Source organism: Pezoporus occidentalis, unplaced genomic scaffold (genome assembly GCF_034315485.1).
Source record: "Pezoporus occidentalis ecotype Australia unplaced genomic scaffold, CSIRO_AGI_Poc_V1 ctg50, whole genome shotgun sequence".
Taxonomy (NCBI): Eukaryota; Metazoa; Chordata; class Aves; order Psittaciformes; family Psittacidae; genus Pezoporus; species Pezoporus occidentalis.
Window position 1 is genome coordinate 1,687,732 of NW_026915836.1, and position 16,367 is coordinate 1,704,098.

At 38.8% G+C, this 16,367-nt stretch overlaps 2 protein-coding genes across 4 annotated transcripts in view; one reads left to right on the top strand and one right to left on the bottom strand.

Moving 5' to 3' along the window:
* PIGF (phosphatidylinositol glycan anchor biosynthesis class F) overlaps nt 1–10,239 on the bottom strand; it is a 20,582-nt gene extending 10,343 nt beyond the window's left edge. For all 3 annotated transcript variants that reach the window (XM_062637019.1, XM_062637018.1, XM_062637017.1), the window contains exons 1-5: nt 10,124–10,239; nt 9,526–9,776; nt 7,808–7,899; nt 6,835–6,951; nt 1,852–1,960 (exon numbers count right to left, since the gene is read on the bottom strand). In XM_062637019.1, the coding sequence (XP_062493003.1) occupies nt 1,852–1,960; nt 6,835–6,951; nt 7,808–7,899; nt 9,526–9,753 (546 nt within the window). In that variant the 5' untranslated portion in view covers nt 9,754–9,776; nt 10,124–10,239. The remainder of the gene's footprint in view (nt 1–1,851; nt 1,961–6,834; nt 6,952–7,807; nt 7,900–9,525; nt 9,777–10,123) is intronic.
* CRIPT (CXXC repeat containing interactor of PDZ3 domain) lies at nt 10,129–15,850 on the top strand. Its single transcript, XM_062637025.1, has 5 exons — nt 10,129–10,274; nt 10,502–10,567; nt 11,047–11,101; nt 11,642–11,745; nt 14,540–15,850. Exons 1-5 carry the CDS (start codon nt 10,259–10,261, stop codon nt 14,602–14,604), a joined length of 306 nt encoding a protein of 101 aa, XP_062493009.1. The 5' UTR covers nt 10,129–10,258; the 3' UTR covers nt 14,605–15,850.
* The last annotated feature ends 517 nt before the right edge of the window (nt 15,851–16,367 follow it).

The window sequence follows — 16,367 nt, forward strand, 5'->3', positions numbered from 1 at the left end:
GGGGAAAAATAAGAGGAACTTAATGGCAAGAACACAACAGCAAATGCTCTGGATGTAGGCAGAGGAAAATTGCTTTGATGCACAAACTGACAGAAACTCTCCTCTGCCAACTTTGGTATAGGAGTATGTCAGAAATGGGAGTGGAAATGATGAAGGGAAAGGGAAATGCAGACATACAGTTTCTGCTGCTGCCTGAACTCCTTAGGGAACATTCATGCCCAGAAACAGCTAGTGACAAGTGATGGTATCTGAGGTTTCTGCAGATGCTTTGCTGTTCTGAGGAGTCAGATAATCTCTTTTTAGGTGTCTAAATACAGATTATGGAGCTTAACTTTCATCAGTCGTGTCTGGCTTTTATTGACTTGGCAGAGTTTTCAAACAGAAACAGCTGCCAGGCCATTACCAGATTTGTGTCTCCTACTATGGGAAGATGGACAAATAAAGTAAAAACTTTACTTAAAAGTATCTGCCTTAATCTATTGGTGTCCTTGTTTTGTTAATCAGAGCCTACTGACACAGTAATTCAGTTTTCCTTATATCATTGGTGCATAAAAGGTGAAATTTTTATACACAGCAGTAGTAGCAAGGCTTATTTTGGGAATAAAGTAAAACTGGCCAGATGTGAGTGCCCCTTTAAAATCCTAACTGAGCAAGGAAAAAGTGCTTGCCTCACTGGACCAGGAAAGTACGTAAGACTTCACAAGATATGAGACTGCACTTCAATGAATCCCTTGACTTTTGGGTTACATTCATGTCCATCAGCAATTAACTACTGTCAACACACACCTATGCCAGACTGATGGTGAAACATACAGATTTTACTCTTGTAAAGAGTAAAACCGAGTGTTTTTAGGGAAGAAAACTTGATTATTTAAAGTATCAACCTAGTCTATTATTCTTTTAAATAAAATTTTACTATCTTACTACACTGTTATAAAGAAGGCTGATGGTATAAACGTTTGCTACTCATAGAAAACACATTTCTGTTGCAGCTGTAAGCCACAATGTCTCTACAATACAGAGAGAAAAGTGTGTTGCCTGTTGTGCTGATTTCTTGAAGAATCTTTGAAACCATCTGCTTAAGGCCTGGTAGATGCTACTCAGCTGAGAGTGTAGGAGTCTGGTAACCTGAGGAATATCCTCTGAGGACGTTTAGGAAGAAGTGTTACTAGTGTCATCATTTTATGGCAACTGCAGACTTCAGTTACGTTTAATGGAATAATTTCTTCATGCCAACAAAAATATTAAGAACACAGACATTTGGATTTATAAAGAGAGGGTCTGCAATGCCAACTTCACATTTTTTTATTGCACAGCTACAAAGCTGATGTTTGCCTGCCTTTGAAATCAGAAGTGTTTAGTACAGTGCTTTGGCCCCACCATTTCCACAAATCAATCCAAATCCATTTAAAATGCATTCTGTTAAGTGCTTTGATGGAAGACAGAGTGGAACTAAAACACTAAGAAAGCATCTTTCCTTCTCTACCCATAAACGATAAAAGTGCCAGACTGAAGGCAAACTTGGAGCCATCTTCATCATGTCACATTTCTCTTCCAGCTTGTCTAGTTTCTCCTTATCAAAATACTTACCAGCTTTATTTCATGCAAAAATTTGCATGCAACAGACACTCATAAATCTATAACAAAGAACCTATGAAAATGGAGGTACAAATTTTGCGTTTTACATCCTCACATCCTAACACTGCAAGCACAGATGCTTCCAACGACATAAAACATTTGGCACAACCCAGCTTATGAGCAAGTCCAACATACCTGTACAGTTTCAGAGCAATAGCGTAGCAAGCATATCCAGAACATTGTTGTATTTATGATAAAGGTGTACATACTAACCTGCCAAGGCCGATCCCAATCAAGAGGAATAGGAAATGCTCCAAACCAAGCTCCAAGTATACTGCACACAGTAGTAATTTGCAAACTGCTTTCCCAGATGGACATAGCTCTGTAAAAACAGTGCGTTACAAGGTTTCAGCAGCAGCAGCAGATCTGATTTCTCCCAAGATTTTTGAGACTACAGATATAAAAATGCATGTATTCCATAAATAGCATTCAGGTTCCTCCTAAAAGATACAAACTATACATACAATGTCAGTTGCATGTTTTAGCTATAAACACAATCTTTCTATACCACACATTACTGCACCCCAAAGAACTCTTGCACTGCCAATCATGACATCTATCGTAAGAGATGTTAGCGACTTCAGTTCTCAATACAGCCTACTACCACTACTGACTCCAAAAGTTTAGGAAAAGTCAGGTTTCTGTTTAATAGATAAACACTTATTGCCTGTCATCAGTCTTCGAAGTGATTGCTCTGCTTTTCTCAAACCATGGATGTTTGAGTACTTGGTACCAATTAAGAAACAACAGCAGAAGTTGCGAACAAAATAGGGGACAGTTCTGAGACAGGAGAATTGGGTTGAAATCCCTGCTCCAAATCAGGAAGTTAAGAGATTGGAATCTTAAGTTTGCTACATCTCAGACTGTAAATGTAAATTTAGCTTTAGCTAACAGAAGTATAAAAACAGTGGTTTTATGACTAGAAGAGCTGTTGGATAGTAAACTGAATTGCACATGTGCTGTTCAGGTTGTATGGCATGAAAGCTTTAACCCTACACCTTGTTTTGATGACTGTAAAACTTCTGACTGCTTCTGAGTACACCTACCTCATGGCTGCATTTGCTACTGACCAAAGGGCTCACAAGTGTGAAGCAAACATTTTTCATTGTTTGCAAAATAAAGGTCATACAGATTATAGTATTTATGGTGTAACATTGACGTTTTGAGCAGAACTGTTTCTTCTACAATAACCCCATCCCTTTAACTTAAACTACTCCATTTCAATTCACAATACGACCAGTTTGAGATTTTTCCCCCCTCCCAAAGGGAAAGGTCCTGATTTAACTCAAAACTGTTCAAGAACCTACACACTGAAACTTTTATAAATTATTTTCAGAAGCTGAATAACCAGGTCAAGAGAACATCCACTACAGCCTTAAAGCAGTGAAAGAGCCAGCAGAATATACTGAGGACTGACTGAGGTAGATTTACACCCCACAAGACATTTTATCTGGTAAACCTACACACGTACTGCTGCACCATATGGAGATATCAGACTGAGTCCAAAAGCAAAACAACAGAACATGCAAGGCACAGTGCCCAAGTGAAGAACAGCCATTGGTAGTTTGGCAACTATTTGCACTGCTAATCCAACCACTCTGCAGCATGGAACTGGCTACTCAAATACAACTTGACTTGTCCTCCAACATTATCCCCAAGGAACAATGTTTTGATTACTCTTTTCTTCATGTAATGTCACCTATTGGGATTTTTACAGGTAGTCTTCAACCCATTAACTCATCACATAAATGCCTCATTTGCATGAGGCTAATAACCGCAGCAACATTTACAAACTGAATGTTATAGCTTTATTTATTTAACTATGAATAAACTACAACTAAGACCATTCTGCAGGCAAAACTAGTAGTATTTACAGTAAGGAACGTTCACTAGCAACACAAAGGCCGTTTAAAGTCTAAAGTAATTATTTAACCCCTTTAAACAATACAATAAAGTACTGTTTAAATAATGTTTGAATTAAGAGGTTAGCTAAAAGAATTTATTAAAACAGCTCCTGAATAGAGAAGATCTGGAAATTTGGACTGCAGCAGGACTGAAATACTAAGGAGGACTTAGTATTTGATGCTGCCTAACTTTACAAAAGAGATTTCCAAGTATGAGTATGCAGTTCACAAGCAAGTGATAGAATAGGTGAAATGACAACTAGATGGAGCCCTGAAGTTATGGGATTACACTATTTTCAGGCAAACTCCAAATAAAACCTACTTCCTACCCAGGTGACATCTTATAACTGCTATCATAAAATTCAATGCAATTACTCAGTGATTTGAAATAAACAGTCTTCAAAAGGAACAACAAAAATCAGCAATTGAAAGCTGATTTCATAAAAGGCTTTTACGCATGAGGCTATTTCAGCCAATAGTTACTGAAAAGCCATTTAAAGAATAGACACCTGCTTCCCTCAGTGCTGATAACCCTTTCTGTAGCTTCTATTTCCCTCTATCTGCTTACAGCAGCACATGACAGCATATGATCAATATGATCAGCTTCATGACACTGGTCACAACACTAGACGCCAGAATACAGAGTCCAGAGAGAGGTGGCATGGGCCCACCCATCCCCAAACCCAGAATTAGTGGAGAGAGGCTTATTTACATGCTACTTGGTATTGATATGATGTAGAACTTTCCTCACACATTCTATGTGTACACAGACTATAAAAGGTAAGAAAAATTGCTCAAAATCCATGAAGTAAAAATAAAGAAAACCCCAAAAGAAATACATTTGGTTCATCAAACTGATATTTCCAATTCAAAAGTGCACTCAGTTTGAAAATGTGGAGCATATGTGTTTTTCTGTCTGAGCTGCAATTGTGTTTCATGTATATAAAAAAAAAACCAAACCAACCAAACAATACCTCCCCCTCCACCTGCAAATAACCAAACCTTTATTATATAAATAGTTAAACCTGCAGTGTCACAGTTTACATACTATCATTAGAAGGCACATATCGCCCATCGCATAGAGGCATGCACACTTAAAGACTCGTCCTGTAGTAAACTTAATAGAACTGATTTTACTAGCAGTGAATGCACTTCCACATTCTGCAAGCAGAAACAGAGAAAGCTAAGCATCTCTGCAGAAATAATAAGCACTTTGCAAGATTATCCCCACATATTTAAGTCCGACTGACTCAGTTGTACCACAGCTATTACAATGCAATAGACTACATGAAACTTACTGGAATGTAACTTTATGAATAGTTATATGACAAGACATTAGACACATCAGTATTTTCACACTAGATCACCTAAAACGTAACAGAAAGCAGAGCAATAGCTAGGGAATTAGCCTCTTTTACTTATTTATACTTGATCCATCAAGATAAAGACATCTAGAAAAAGCAAGTTTATCTGTCTTTCTGCAAAAGCAATTGCACAAGCAGGTTTTGAGCTGATAAAATATTGCATAGGCAAATATAGATGACAGTGGTTAATTGTTTAAAGTGTATTCAGATTGTTTAAAACAAACTCCTTTTTCATACTAAGCTATATGCTTAATCAGATTTTCCAGCTTGCTGTTCCAGTGAAATTCAATTTGCTGAACTCTTTTTTCAAGGCAAACAGCCGTGTTGATATTACCTAACCATCCTTTTCCTCCATTCAACCAGTTCCACCTCATTCCACGTGGTTATATTAGACACTAAATGCAAGATATTCTAACTCATTCATAAGCCTAAATAAAAAAACACACAGGATTATTTTTAAAAGAGCTAAAATCTTGCTAAAATCGATAAAAAAAATCCCAAACCTGCTACAGTATTTCTTTGTAGTGTATTTTTATTCGAAGGATAGTCTAAATAAACATAATTGTTAAACAGACATTTTACTCAGATGTCACATAGCTCATTAGTAAGAGGTATGTACAAACTGTCACAACAAAAACGTTAAATCAAGACTACTGTTTCCTATGCAATAACTGTGCTGAAATAAGATGGAGATCTAGGCTAGGAAAGACAAAAATCATCAGGCATTCAAAAAACTAACCTGGTACAAAGACAGACTGCTGTCACACATCTGTTACTTCAATTCAACTATTATTTCCAACCGCAAAACCTCCAAAGATGGCTAAGTGAATCAGCAATGATTTGTTTTGGCTAAACAACTCCATGCTTTTATTAAAGTCTATTCAACCCTTCCACTGGAAAATAAAAAAAAACAAGCATAAATGACTTGAATAAGGATTCAAGATCTTTTTCAGCAAGATGAGAACTGACATAAACCAAAAGTTACTACCTGAAACTACTACAAAATCTCTACTTGTATCCTCCTCTACAGAAGTTGAAACCAAAGGTAACTCCAGAGGTCAGCAGCATTATACAACTCTTCACTTTCTTTTGAGATAAGAGGTCATCCTTACAAACTATTAAAAGTGAACAAATGCTAACATCTTATTATTAAACCTCAAAGCATGTGTGGGGCTTTTTTATGCTTCAGCATCCCAGTCTTTCAACAATCCTGGTATGTAGCTAGTGCAGAAAAGGTAGAAGAGACAAAATACATCTGAAAAATACATTATCCAGGATACATGCTAATGTCATGGGCATCACTGAGGTGAAAGTGAGGTAAAAAGGCTCATTTTACTCTAAACATACTCTTGAAAAAAATTAATGCTTGGAACCTCCGACACTGAAACAGCTTTCTTAGAAATCTGAAGACGAGCATGGGTAAAGATTACATACTGAAAACCACAGTAAATTATATATTATTTTCACTCTTACAGTCACATTTAAAATACCATTAAAATAGTTTGCTTTGGCTTGTTATTCCTACTTCAAAAGTTGTATTTACAAAGGTACTATTGGATCATCTGCAAGATTCTCCCTGTACAGCTCAGTCTCAGGTCTCCACTTTAATTGAGAACCATCATACTGGACTCCAGAACAGTTTTATACCAGCAAAACATGTGTTTGGAACTTTACTTTCTTCAAACACATACAGAAACCTAGAATGGTTTGGGTTGGAAGGGACCTTAAAGATCACTCAGTTCCAACCCCCCTGCCCTTTTCTTTGTCAGAAAAGCTTTCATAAGCCTGTAATTACAAATATAAGAACCGCTCATAAATTCAGGAAGTTTTCCTTTCTTTAAAAAACATAAATTCCGTGATCTATTGTTTACCTCAATTCTGTCCATTTCTTTTTTGGGTAAGATGAGAAACTTTAGAATAGAACTTACCCATTTTTACTAAATACCCGTATCCATGCTTGGATGTTTGGTCCCAGCATACACAAGCATTGTAAAGTCGTAAAGGTAGAGAGGAGAACTGAAAACAAAAACGTCTCAGTCACTGACCTACAAAGAAGGAATATTACAAAATTAAGTGAGGCAGTTACTGATATTCTGAGAATTCCAAAGTAAAGGGGTGACTTTTGTTTTTCCCTAAAAGTCAATTTGTGAAAGTATGCATGATTTCTTAAGCCTCATGTAGAAGAATAAAGGATTTTATTATTACTCTGTAGAACAGTAAAGAAAGATGGAAAAAATTCTGGTATCCATTTGTTATCTCAACCAAGACTGAGATGCAGTAATTATTTTAAATACCTAAAAATCCCATGGGTGTACCTCATGCAAAACATTAGTTCTGAAGTATACATGGATATTTACTTCATTATTCCATTTGTTTTTCTTGTTTCACATTGCAGAAGCAGCCATGAAACCAAACTATGTGATGCCATTGTTAGTCAGTAACTTAGCATCTCCTTCAGAATAAAACACTAATACCAAAGGATGAAAGATATGCAAGATGAGTGTTTTAGAGTCTTCTGGGGAAAATGACTAAATGAAACTTGGAAAAATGGCTGCACCTGTATGCTTAATGGGTAATATTAAAGTAAAAGCAGTTGCATGTAACTGCCTTGAACAACACATCTCCAAATACACAGAAATTGTAAAAGCCAGCTTCTATAAATAAAAAACCCAACAAAAAAAAAACAACAAACAAAACCAAAACCCAAACAAAACCCAACCCCCAAAAGACACCCAACCATCAACCCCCCCTCCAAACCAAACCAGCTACCCTTCTTCCCCCAGCCAGGAGCTGATCCTTTAACCTCCAACGTACCAGGAACTATAAAAGTACTGCTACCAGTATCTGCAAGGAGAACTGACTCTTAAAAAGCTTAGAGAAAAATAGGGTTTTCTGACTTACCCTAGGAGAGGTGCTCCATAGAGAACAATAATGGCATGAAATACTATGCAAGACATGAAAAAGTACATACAGCATTTTAGAAATCTGGATATCTAAAAAAGAGCAATAAGATATCAGAATAATGTTGCAAAAGAAAAGAGAACATAAGTAATCTACATGGTCTACATCTTATCAACAGCATTGTACTCTACCCACTTCTTTAACTTCAGCTACAGTGAAGCATGATAATAGCATGGCCTGTGTTGAAACAGTTTTCCCAATGTCTGATACTTCAAATAATCAATTAAAAATGATTACACTCCATTTAAATTTGTTTGACATACCCTATTATTATAAACATAAAAAAGTGTAACTAGAAATGACAAGATAAACAGAGATAGTTTTATTGGGTATTTTTACACTTGTTTTCCATCTGAGTGTTAACTCCATTCATTCAAAGACATCTTTCACAGAAAGTAAAAACAATATTTAAAAGAAAGAAAATATGTAACATTAAAAAAAACAGCCACATTCAGAATCAAAAGTAATACTTAAAATTTACACCAAATAAAAACTACATTTTGAGCTTGGTTTCTTAAATTCTAAATCCATTTGAGAAACGTCCACAATTTTCTATAAATCTGTAAAACACATTTAATTTTTGATGAATTTAAACCATAGTTTCTGGGTACTCACTATACCATCTAGAAGCATACCCACTTGGCAAAGAGTTCTGGTTAGATCTGTTCTGATCAGGTCATCAGTGGAAACCCATGATTTTCCTTAAACACTTTTCAACAAATATTTATTCCTTATGCTAGGCTGGGGTGAAAGCTCACCTAGAACACAAAACCTGCTTCCTTTGTAAATCACAGATGGTTAAAATACTTATTTTCCATGGTGATTTTGTGTATTTCACATCACCCCTCAGTCAGCCAAACAAGAGGCTCTGCCTACAAAGATGCTGTTTTCAGGGGTGTTTGCTTAAATGTTGAAGACTCACCCTCTCGGAGCACGATTCAGAAAGTTGGGAGTGCAAGGCTGTCCTGATTACAAAATGCAGGTGTATTCCCCGACTCCTGAACAAGTTGTGTGCTGCTGCTGCAAATTCATTCTGATCAAACCTATTTCATCAGGATTCATACGTCTAATGCCCCCATTACAAACTGTAACTAGAAGAGTTTATCCCAGATTTAGATTCTGCATGCAAGTTTCATCATGCCAGGAAATGCAGCCATTTTAATAGTTTTCCACATAGCTTTTAAAAATGTACCAACTTTGTTTAAATTGCAGTAAGCCGGCCTCTTTTTTGGGTCTCAAATTCTAAAAACTACTTCTCTCCCTGTAAAATTATTACAAATTTAAAAGTATACATGAGAAATGCATTCCTTCATCAGGCTGAAGGTCAGGCCTAGGCTCTGAAACGAGTTCTGCACCCATTCAATTGCGCCAGGTTTTGCCACCATATAAACTGTTGTAAGATCAATGGCTGGAATTACGGACAATATATTAGCAAGGAAAAGGAAAGGCACAGAATCGCTTGCCTGAACAGGTAGAGAAAGTATAACATCATGAAAACATTGGAGAACTCATTTCAAAGGGTGCTACGCTCAGCTCATTCATGGAAAACAAGAATTCACCAGCAAAAATTGTCCTTTCTTTCTGACTTGATTATTACAGTGACAGCATTTGCTTCCCCTCCATACCATCTGGTAGGAATTTAACATGAAAAATCTTACCTTCTGAGCAAGCGAACTTCTCTTAGGAGAACGATTTGTCTTAAGGACTAAGTGCAAGATTACATTAACGGTACCGACGCAAACAGAACAGATACACAGCCACGCGAGGTGTGTTCCCAAGACCGTGAATCCGTCCCAGAGGAAAGCCGGAACAACCGCTGTCAGAATAACCGAGAACACGCAGAGGAGGTTGGCAGCAAAGAGCCTCCTTATTTCTACTTCTTTCATCGTGGTACCGGTTAGCCGGCCCCCTGCAAGGCAGCAAGCGCGTCCTGGTACTCAAACGCAGCACAGGCACCACACGGTAAGGTTTTGCCTTGTCGCCATAGACAAGGCAGAGCTCTCAGCTTAATTTGGGGATCAAAGTGATTACTTTAGGGCAGAAGAGTGTTACGGGTTTACCACACGGAACAGGCGGCCTGCCCCGGCACCCGCCACCCCCGTGCCCCAGCGCAAGGGAAACCGCCTCAGCGCCCGGGCCGGGCAGCTCCCTCTTCCGGCAGGAGGCGGCGGTGCTGCCCGCTGACGAGCCCCGCTCAGCAGCACCTGCTCCGGGACAGCGAGGGGAAAAAGAGGGGAGCTACAGGCCCGCTCTTACCACAGCGCTGCCGCCGCCGCCGCGGGGCCGCCCGGCGCCGGAAACCGGCGCTATAGAAACGTCAGTTCCGGGGAAGACCCGGAAGCGGGGTTGTGGTGGTGCCGTTGTTGTTGTGGTGGTGGTGGGGAGGCCGCCATGGTGTGTGAGAAGTGTGAGTGCATGCGGGCCGGCCGTCAGCGGGGGTCTGCTGAGCCCGAGGTGGGCTCGGGTTCGGTTGGGGTTCGGCTGGGCAACCATGGGTCCCGGGCTGTACAGGGTGGGCTTTAGGTGGCGGTTCTAGGGGTGTCGGGAGCTGTCGTTCTCCTGTAGGCAGCGATTGGTGCGGGTGTTAATGCCGTATAGGTATATTGTTTTCCTTTGTAATCCTTCCCTGTGTAGGTGAGAAGAAGCTCGGTACTGTAATCACTCCCGATACGTGGAAAGATGGTGCGAGAAACACGACAGGTAACTTTGAGGGGGGGTGGTGGGGTGTTTAACGCTTGTTTTTCCGGTATCTTAAAGTTAGTTGGGCATCTTGAGTTGTCTTATGATCGTAAGGGTAAAATACGAAGTAACTGGGTTAATTTCTAACTTACGTAGTTTTACTTCCGTTCTGATTTAGTCCCTGCCCAAAGCAGAGGGCTGGAACTGGATGATCCTGAAGGTTCCCTCCAACCCAAACAATTCTGTGTTCTGTTCGTTGGGAACTTATTTATTCTGAGCTTTTCAGTATTGAATTTGTGTGTGTTTTTTTCCTGTGTGGAATGATGATATGCAGGTATGATGTAAACTGTTTTGTTGTCCTGTGCTTTAATGCTGTGCTGGATGCTTTATCTCTTCTCGTGACTTTATTTGTAGAGATGTAAAAGCTGTAAACTGTATGCTTTTTAAAGTATGCTTGGAACAGGGGAATTTACTGTTTTATGGCTTTATTCTGTCTGTAGAAAGTGGTGGCCGCAAGTTAAATGAAAACAAGGCACTGACATCAAAAAAGGCAAGGTTAGTATTTAATACTATGCTTGGCTAAAAGACAGTTTTCTGTAACTGAGGCCTGTACCCTGCATTTTTTGGCAACTGCTCAAAACTTGTCCAAAATCCACTTTTTTTTTTAAAAAAAAAAGGAGAAACGTAGGGATTGTGACATTTGATCACTTGGCAAAAGTATGCCCATGTGTATTTCATAGGTACTTTCTGCTGAATCATAGAGCATGGAGAACTGTTTTGCTGCAGTTCTTCCTGACATTGCTATGGTTTGATGCTTTTGTTAGCAGAGGAGCCAGAAAGACTTATTTTCTGTGCTAAGGTGGCTGGTGCAACCTCTTGAGCATTTTCTTGATGTCTGGAGGGTGTTCTGTTAGGTAAGGGGGCAAGGTGCTTGAAGATGTTTCAGTTCAAAATAGTATCTTAATTGAAAGGCATGTTGGAAGTAATCCTTGTTGGAGTTTTTGTCTGTGCCCTCTGGCTTAGGATTTTGAGGATGAGGAGGAAGAAATACTTTATTTCAAGGTGTATATATAAACTACTTGTCCTTTTCCCCAGGTTTGATCCTTACGGAAAGAACAAATTTGCAATCTGTCGGATTTGTAAGAGTTCTGTGCATCAGCCAGGGTCTCACTATTGTCAAGGATGTGCCTATAAAAAAGGTGAGTTTCACAGAGTACCAAATTACCCCCGTTTGATTTGAAATTAGGGAGCTGTTGGAAAACTCGAGTTGGTTTTGCCTCGCAAAGAGAAAGCTGAGATTCAGTTGCTATCTTCAACTACTAATAGGAAGGCTTAGAGAAGGTGGACTCAGACTCTTCTGAGGTGTGCAGTAATAGCGTAAGAGACAGCGTACACAGGTTCGAATGTGGAAAATCCTTATTAATTATAAGGAAAGCAGTTTTCACTGGGATTGTGGTCAAATACTGTAATCCCCGTGACCCTCAGAGCTTGTGGAATCTCTACATGAGATACGTAGAGCTTGACTTGAAAAGCCCTGAGCCAGCCTTATCCAAGCTGGCCGTATTTTGGGTGAGGCAAGGGCAGGAGTAGAGATTGCTGGAGATCTTTTCCAACCTAAGTCATTCTGTGTTCTGTTTCTTTTAGAATGTTTCTGGTATCTAAATCAGTAGAATGAGAAGAATAAGTGTAAGCTTAATCTTGGCAATTACATAGAAAACTGTTATCTAGCAAATTAGATTCTACTTGGTTTAAAAAAAAATAGATTATGTAAAACTCAATTACTTAATTACTTGTTGCTGTCCCTTTTCTGCTCTCTTTTTCCCCTCTCTCATTTTTACAATAGCTGTATTTAAACCTCTAAATAGTGGTCTCATAAAACAAACCAAAAATTCCTCAGCCAAACACCCCAGATCCACACCCCCCCAAAAAATCCCAAACCACAAACCAATCACAAAGCCAACTTCTGATATTGGTAAAGCAGTAGGCTAGCTTAAGTAGAATACCTAGGGAATAAAAGGCAAAGATAAAGAATAAGTTAAAAAAGCAGTTAAAAAAGTGTCTCTGAAGGCAAATCATGCTCATGGGTTTGTGTCTGCGTGTTGTATTGCACGTTCAGTGGCTTAACATAGGCCATTGAAAGGCTCATTTCTCTAAAAGGAGTCTGGTCTATGGTCCAGTTGTGAACGTGCTTGATGCATTGTAAGTCAAGCTTGGCTTAAGGTGAAACTGAAAAATCAAGAGTAATAATACTCATGATTCCTATAAAGCAAGACACTGAGCCCTGCAGTACATAATATATAATTTTTTTCTGTACATATGAGTTATGTGTGAATGACTTCCCTGAAATTCTGCTTATACTTGGAAGCTTTCTGTCTCCCATATTAATTATAAATCTTCAGTATTGTTAAAAAACTTAAAAACTCCTGAGGGAAAAAAAAAAGAAATCAATTACAAGCCAATTTGATGGAGAGCCTTAAGGACATAGAACTTTCACTAGTTTTGTGATTTTTGAGAAGGTAAAGGAAAGGACTCAAAACTTGTAATTTCTGGAGGGGGGGGAAAAAGCAACATGAACTCACTCACATTATTAATACCAAGGAATCTACACAGCACACTGGCAGGGGATGAACCAGTTGTTAAATGTAGAGCTACAGCTAACTAGTAGTAGGTTTTATTTATGAGATTAATTGTTCAATAAATGTGTACTGTGTCACTATGTCAGTGGTTTAGCAGCCTGCTGTAGGAGGGTTGCCTTTTCTAGCTGCTAGCTGCTCATCAGATGGCTGCTTGAATCCCATGTGGTAGAACCTTGTTATGTTTCTTAAACTTACGTCTGGTTTTGGTGGGCTTCAGCATTTTGTCTTTGCTTGTGTATCCTTCCAGCTTGAATCTGGTTTCTTCATAAAATTCAGAGCTCCCAAGTGCTTGAGGCTCTAGTCATGACCATCAGTGACATGGTTATGGCATGGTTTTTGGAGCAAATGCAGTCATATGGCTTAATGCGTCAACTGTTGCATCTCTGAAATTGAGAGGCAATCTAAACTTAATTACTTCTTAATTTAGAACTGAACAGCCTTTGGGCTAGATTTTGCTCTCTGAAGTAAATCACAGGGCATGTTCCCTGTTCTTTCCTAATGGGCTCTTAGTGAGGCACATGATGTCAATATATGAAAACATACGATTTGGAGAAGGTTAACACTTGACATTTCTTTTTTTTTGTCTGCTGATGAATGGTCTTGTAAAATGAGAAGTGACCCTACAAGGGAAAAGATTTAGCACCTTTCTTTAGGTGCTTCAGAAGAAGAGGCAACCCACCCCTCTGCCTCTGCTGAACTTGTGTACTTTTTGCTGCTTTATTCTTCTGAGTTGCCACTCTTTGAGTTTAGGTCGAAGCCCTCTGAGACATCAGCAGTCACCTTCACTTCAGCTCTTGAGTGTTCTTAGTGTCCATTGTCACTTTTGCTACTCTAAAAATAGCTTAATTTTATGAAACTCTTTTCTTCTCAACTGTCTCAATTGTCTGAAGCTCCCCACCTCTTAATCTTGAATTTAGCAGTCAGTATGGTGGTAACTATTTTCATAGCCTTGCTACTTTCTGACCGTCTCAGGCCTCAGTTTGACTCCAGGACTTGCAAAGTTAAATAATGGACTATTTTTACTTGTTTACCAGATGGGAGCCTTTCCTGGCTGTCTCCCAGTATTCCAGCAAATTGCAGAGTCTTTGGGGCAGTTTTGTGAATCATAATGCTCTCAAAATAGAGCTGCTTTTTTTTAAGTGATGGTATTATGCGTATGCTGTAAATGTTAATTTGTATGAAAAGTCATATCATTACTTCTGAATTAGCAATATCTGGTGAGAAAATACAGATACTGACAATGGGATCTCATATAAATAAGTTTTTAAAGCATCTTTACAAAAACACGGCAACTGTAGTTTTGAAGGAAAACTTGAATGATTTTAAAGTAATTTACACCCCTTTTGTGTGCTTGTAGGCATCTGCTCAATGTGTGGCAAGAAGGTCTTGGATACAAAGAACTACAAGCAAACTTCTGTTTAATTGTTTTGACTAGTCTTTTTATAGACTTCAACTTCTGTGTCTTTGTACAGTATTTTTTCTCTGAAATCATTTGTGACTATTACTTGCTGGAAGGTAATGCAGTTACTTGGAATGAGATGAGAAGTAAACACAGTCTGGTGGCCTAGAAATGTACATAATATTTGGGTTTTTTTTCTTGTTCTAGCACTAATGTTAACTGATGTTTAAAGGTAATGGTTTTCAGCAACTGATACAGTTCAAACTGAAGGAGAAGATCCTTGTGGGTAGGTTGAAACTGTCATGACGCAGATCTTGGAAGTTTTACAGTTTGATTCTTTGGATGTATCTTGAGTCTTTGCTTGTCTAATAGTAATATTTTATAGATGTATATAAAATACAAGCTTGTATCACCTCATTAAAGTAGTATCTTCATTTACTTCTATGCTTACAGGTATTTATAATTCCTCTCATCCCAAACTATTGCATCCTCCCCTTTAAATAAATGCAGTCATCCCGTTGATTTTTTCCTTTTTTTCCAGCCTCCAGTAGGGCTGGTTAGATCACAAATTGTTAAACTACTGAAATCTAGTGTGTTACTCTGCCAGTTCTTACTTTGGCAGTAAGACTGATTAGCTGTTCCCTTGTTAGCCTCTAAGGAGGCTTTACGTACAGCATCTGTTGGGCCAAGGCAATAAAATGATGAGCATCAATTTCTAATGCCAGCTTTCAGTCTTATCATTTCCTAGGTTCGTCCAGCTTTTAAGTATTTGGTTTGATACTGGCTCTTGAATTCTATGATGTAATTGCCTATGCGCATGTCAAATCTGAAAGGTCAAGATCTCTTCAGCGTTGGTTTGATGTAAGATTTGAAGCGAGCTTCTGAGCATGAGGGATTCATTGTGACTCTGCATTTCTTTTATCCTTCGGTTAGTTTCTGCATAAGAAAGCAGTTTCTGTTATGCAGAGTAATAAGTGTTGACTGTGCATGCATTTTAAGGGAAAAGAATGGTACTCATAATTCATAGACCTATTTAAGTGTGTCTCCTCCCAGCAATCTCCTCTTGGCAATCTCTTGTGCTTCTGCAACTTCCTTTCAACTGTAACAAAAAAGCTATTAATGGGAATTTCCCTGTTAATAGACGCTCTGGTTTAGGTTTTCTTTTATTCTCAAATCAGCTACTGAGAGAACTGCATGACTAATGGAGTCTGAAAAATCACTGTTCTTTCTGTAAGTGGAAGAAAATAAAGAATGCTGAGCATATAGTTACTCTCTTAGCTCCTGCCATGCTGTGATTATGCTGTAAGTAGCCCTCTAAAGGGTTGCCTGACATTTCCTGTCACCCTTAACTATCCATTATTGAGCATTTGTCACCAAAGTTTCTTGTGCTGAACGTGCTGACATCTTGACATCCTGCAGTTGCTAAAATGGTAATCCTTTTCAGCACTTGATATTTACTAAGAAGCTGTGTCAGGGTAATGGAGTGAGCTGGGTCCCCAAGAAGAGAGGAATGCTGCTGCTTTTTATTTTAAAGGCTTCACGTACCTTACAATTGGAGGTATGTGGATTAGCTAGCTGGTAGCCTACAATGTTACTTCCATATGATGCTGGCCACTCATTTCCAAACACATTAAGGAATTCTACTATTAGTGTACATCTCTGTGGCACATCCTTTGTATGGATGAGAAGAAAATGTCTATAATTGCTTGAAGTTTTGCAGCAATATGTCAGCAATGTCAGGTGGCAGATACTCCCATGTTCTCTGAATTCTTCACCCTTTTGTGGG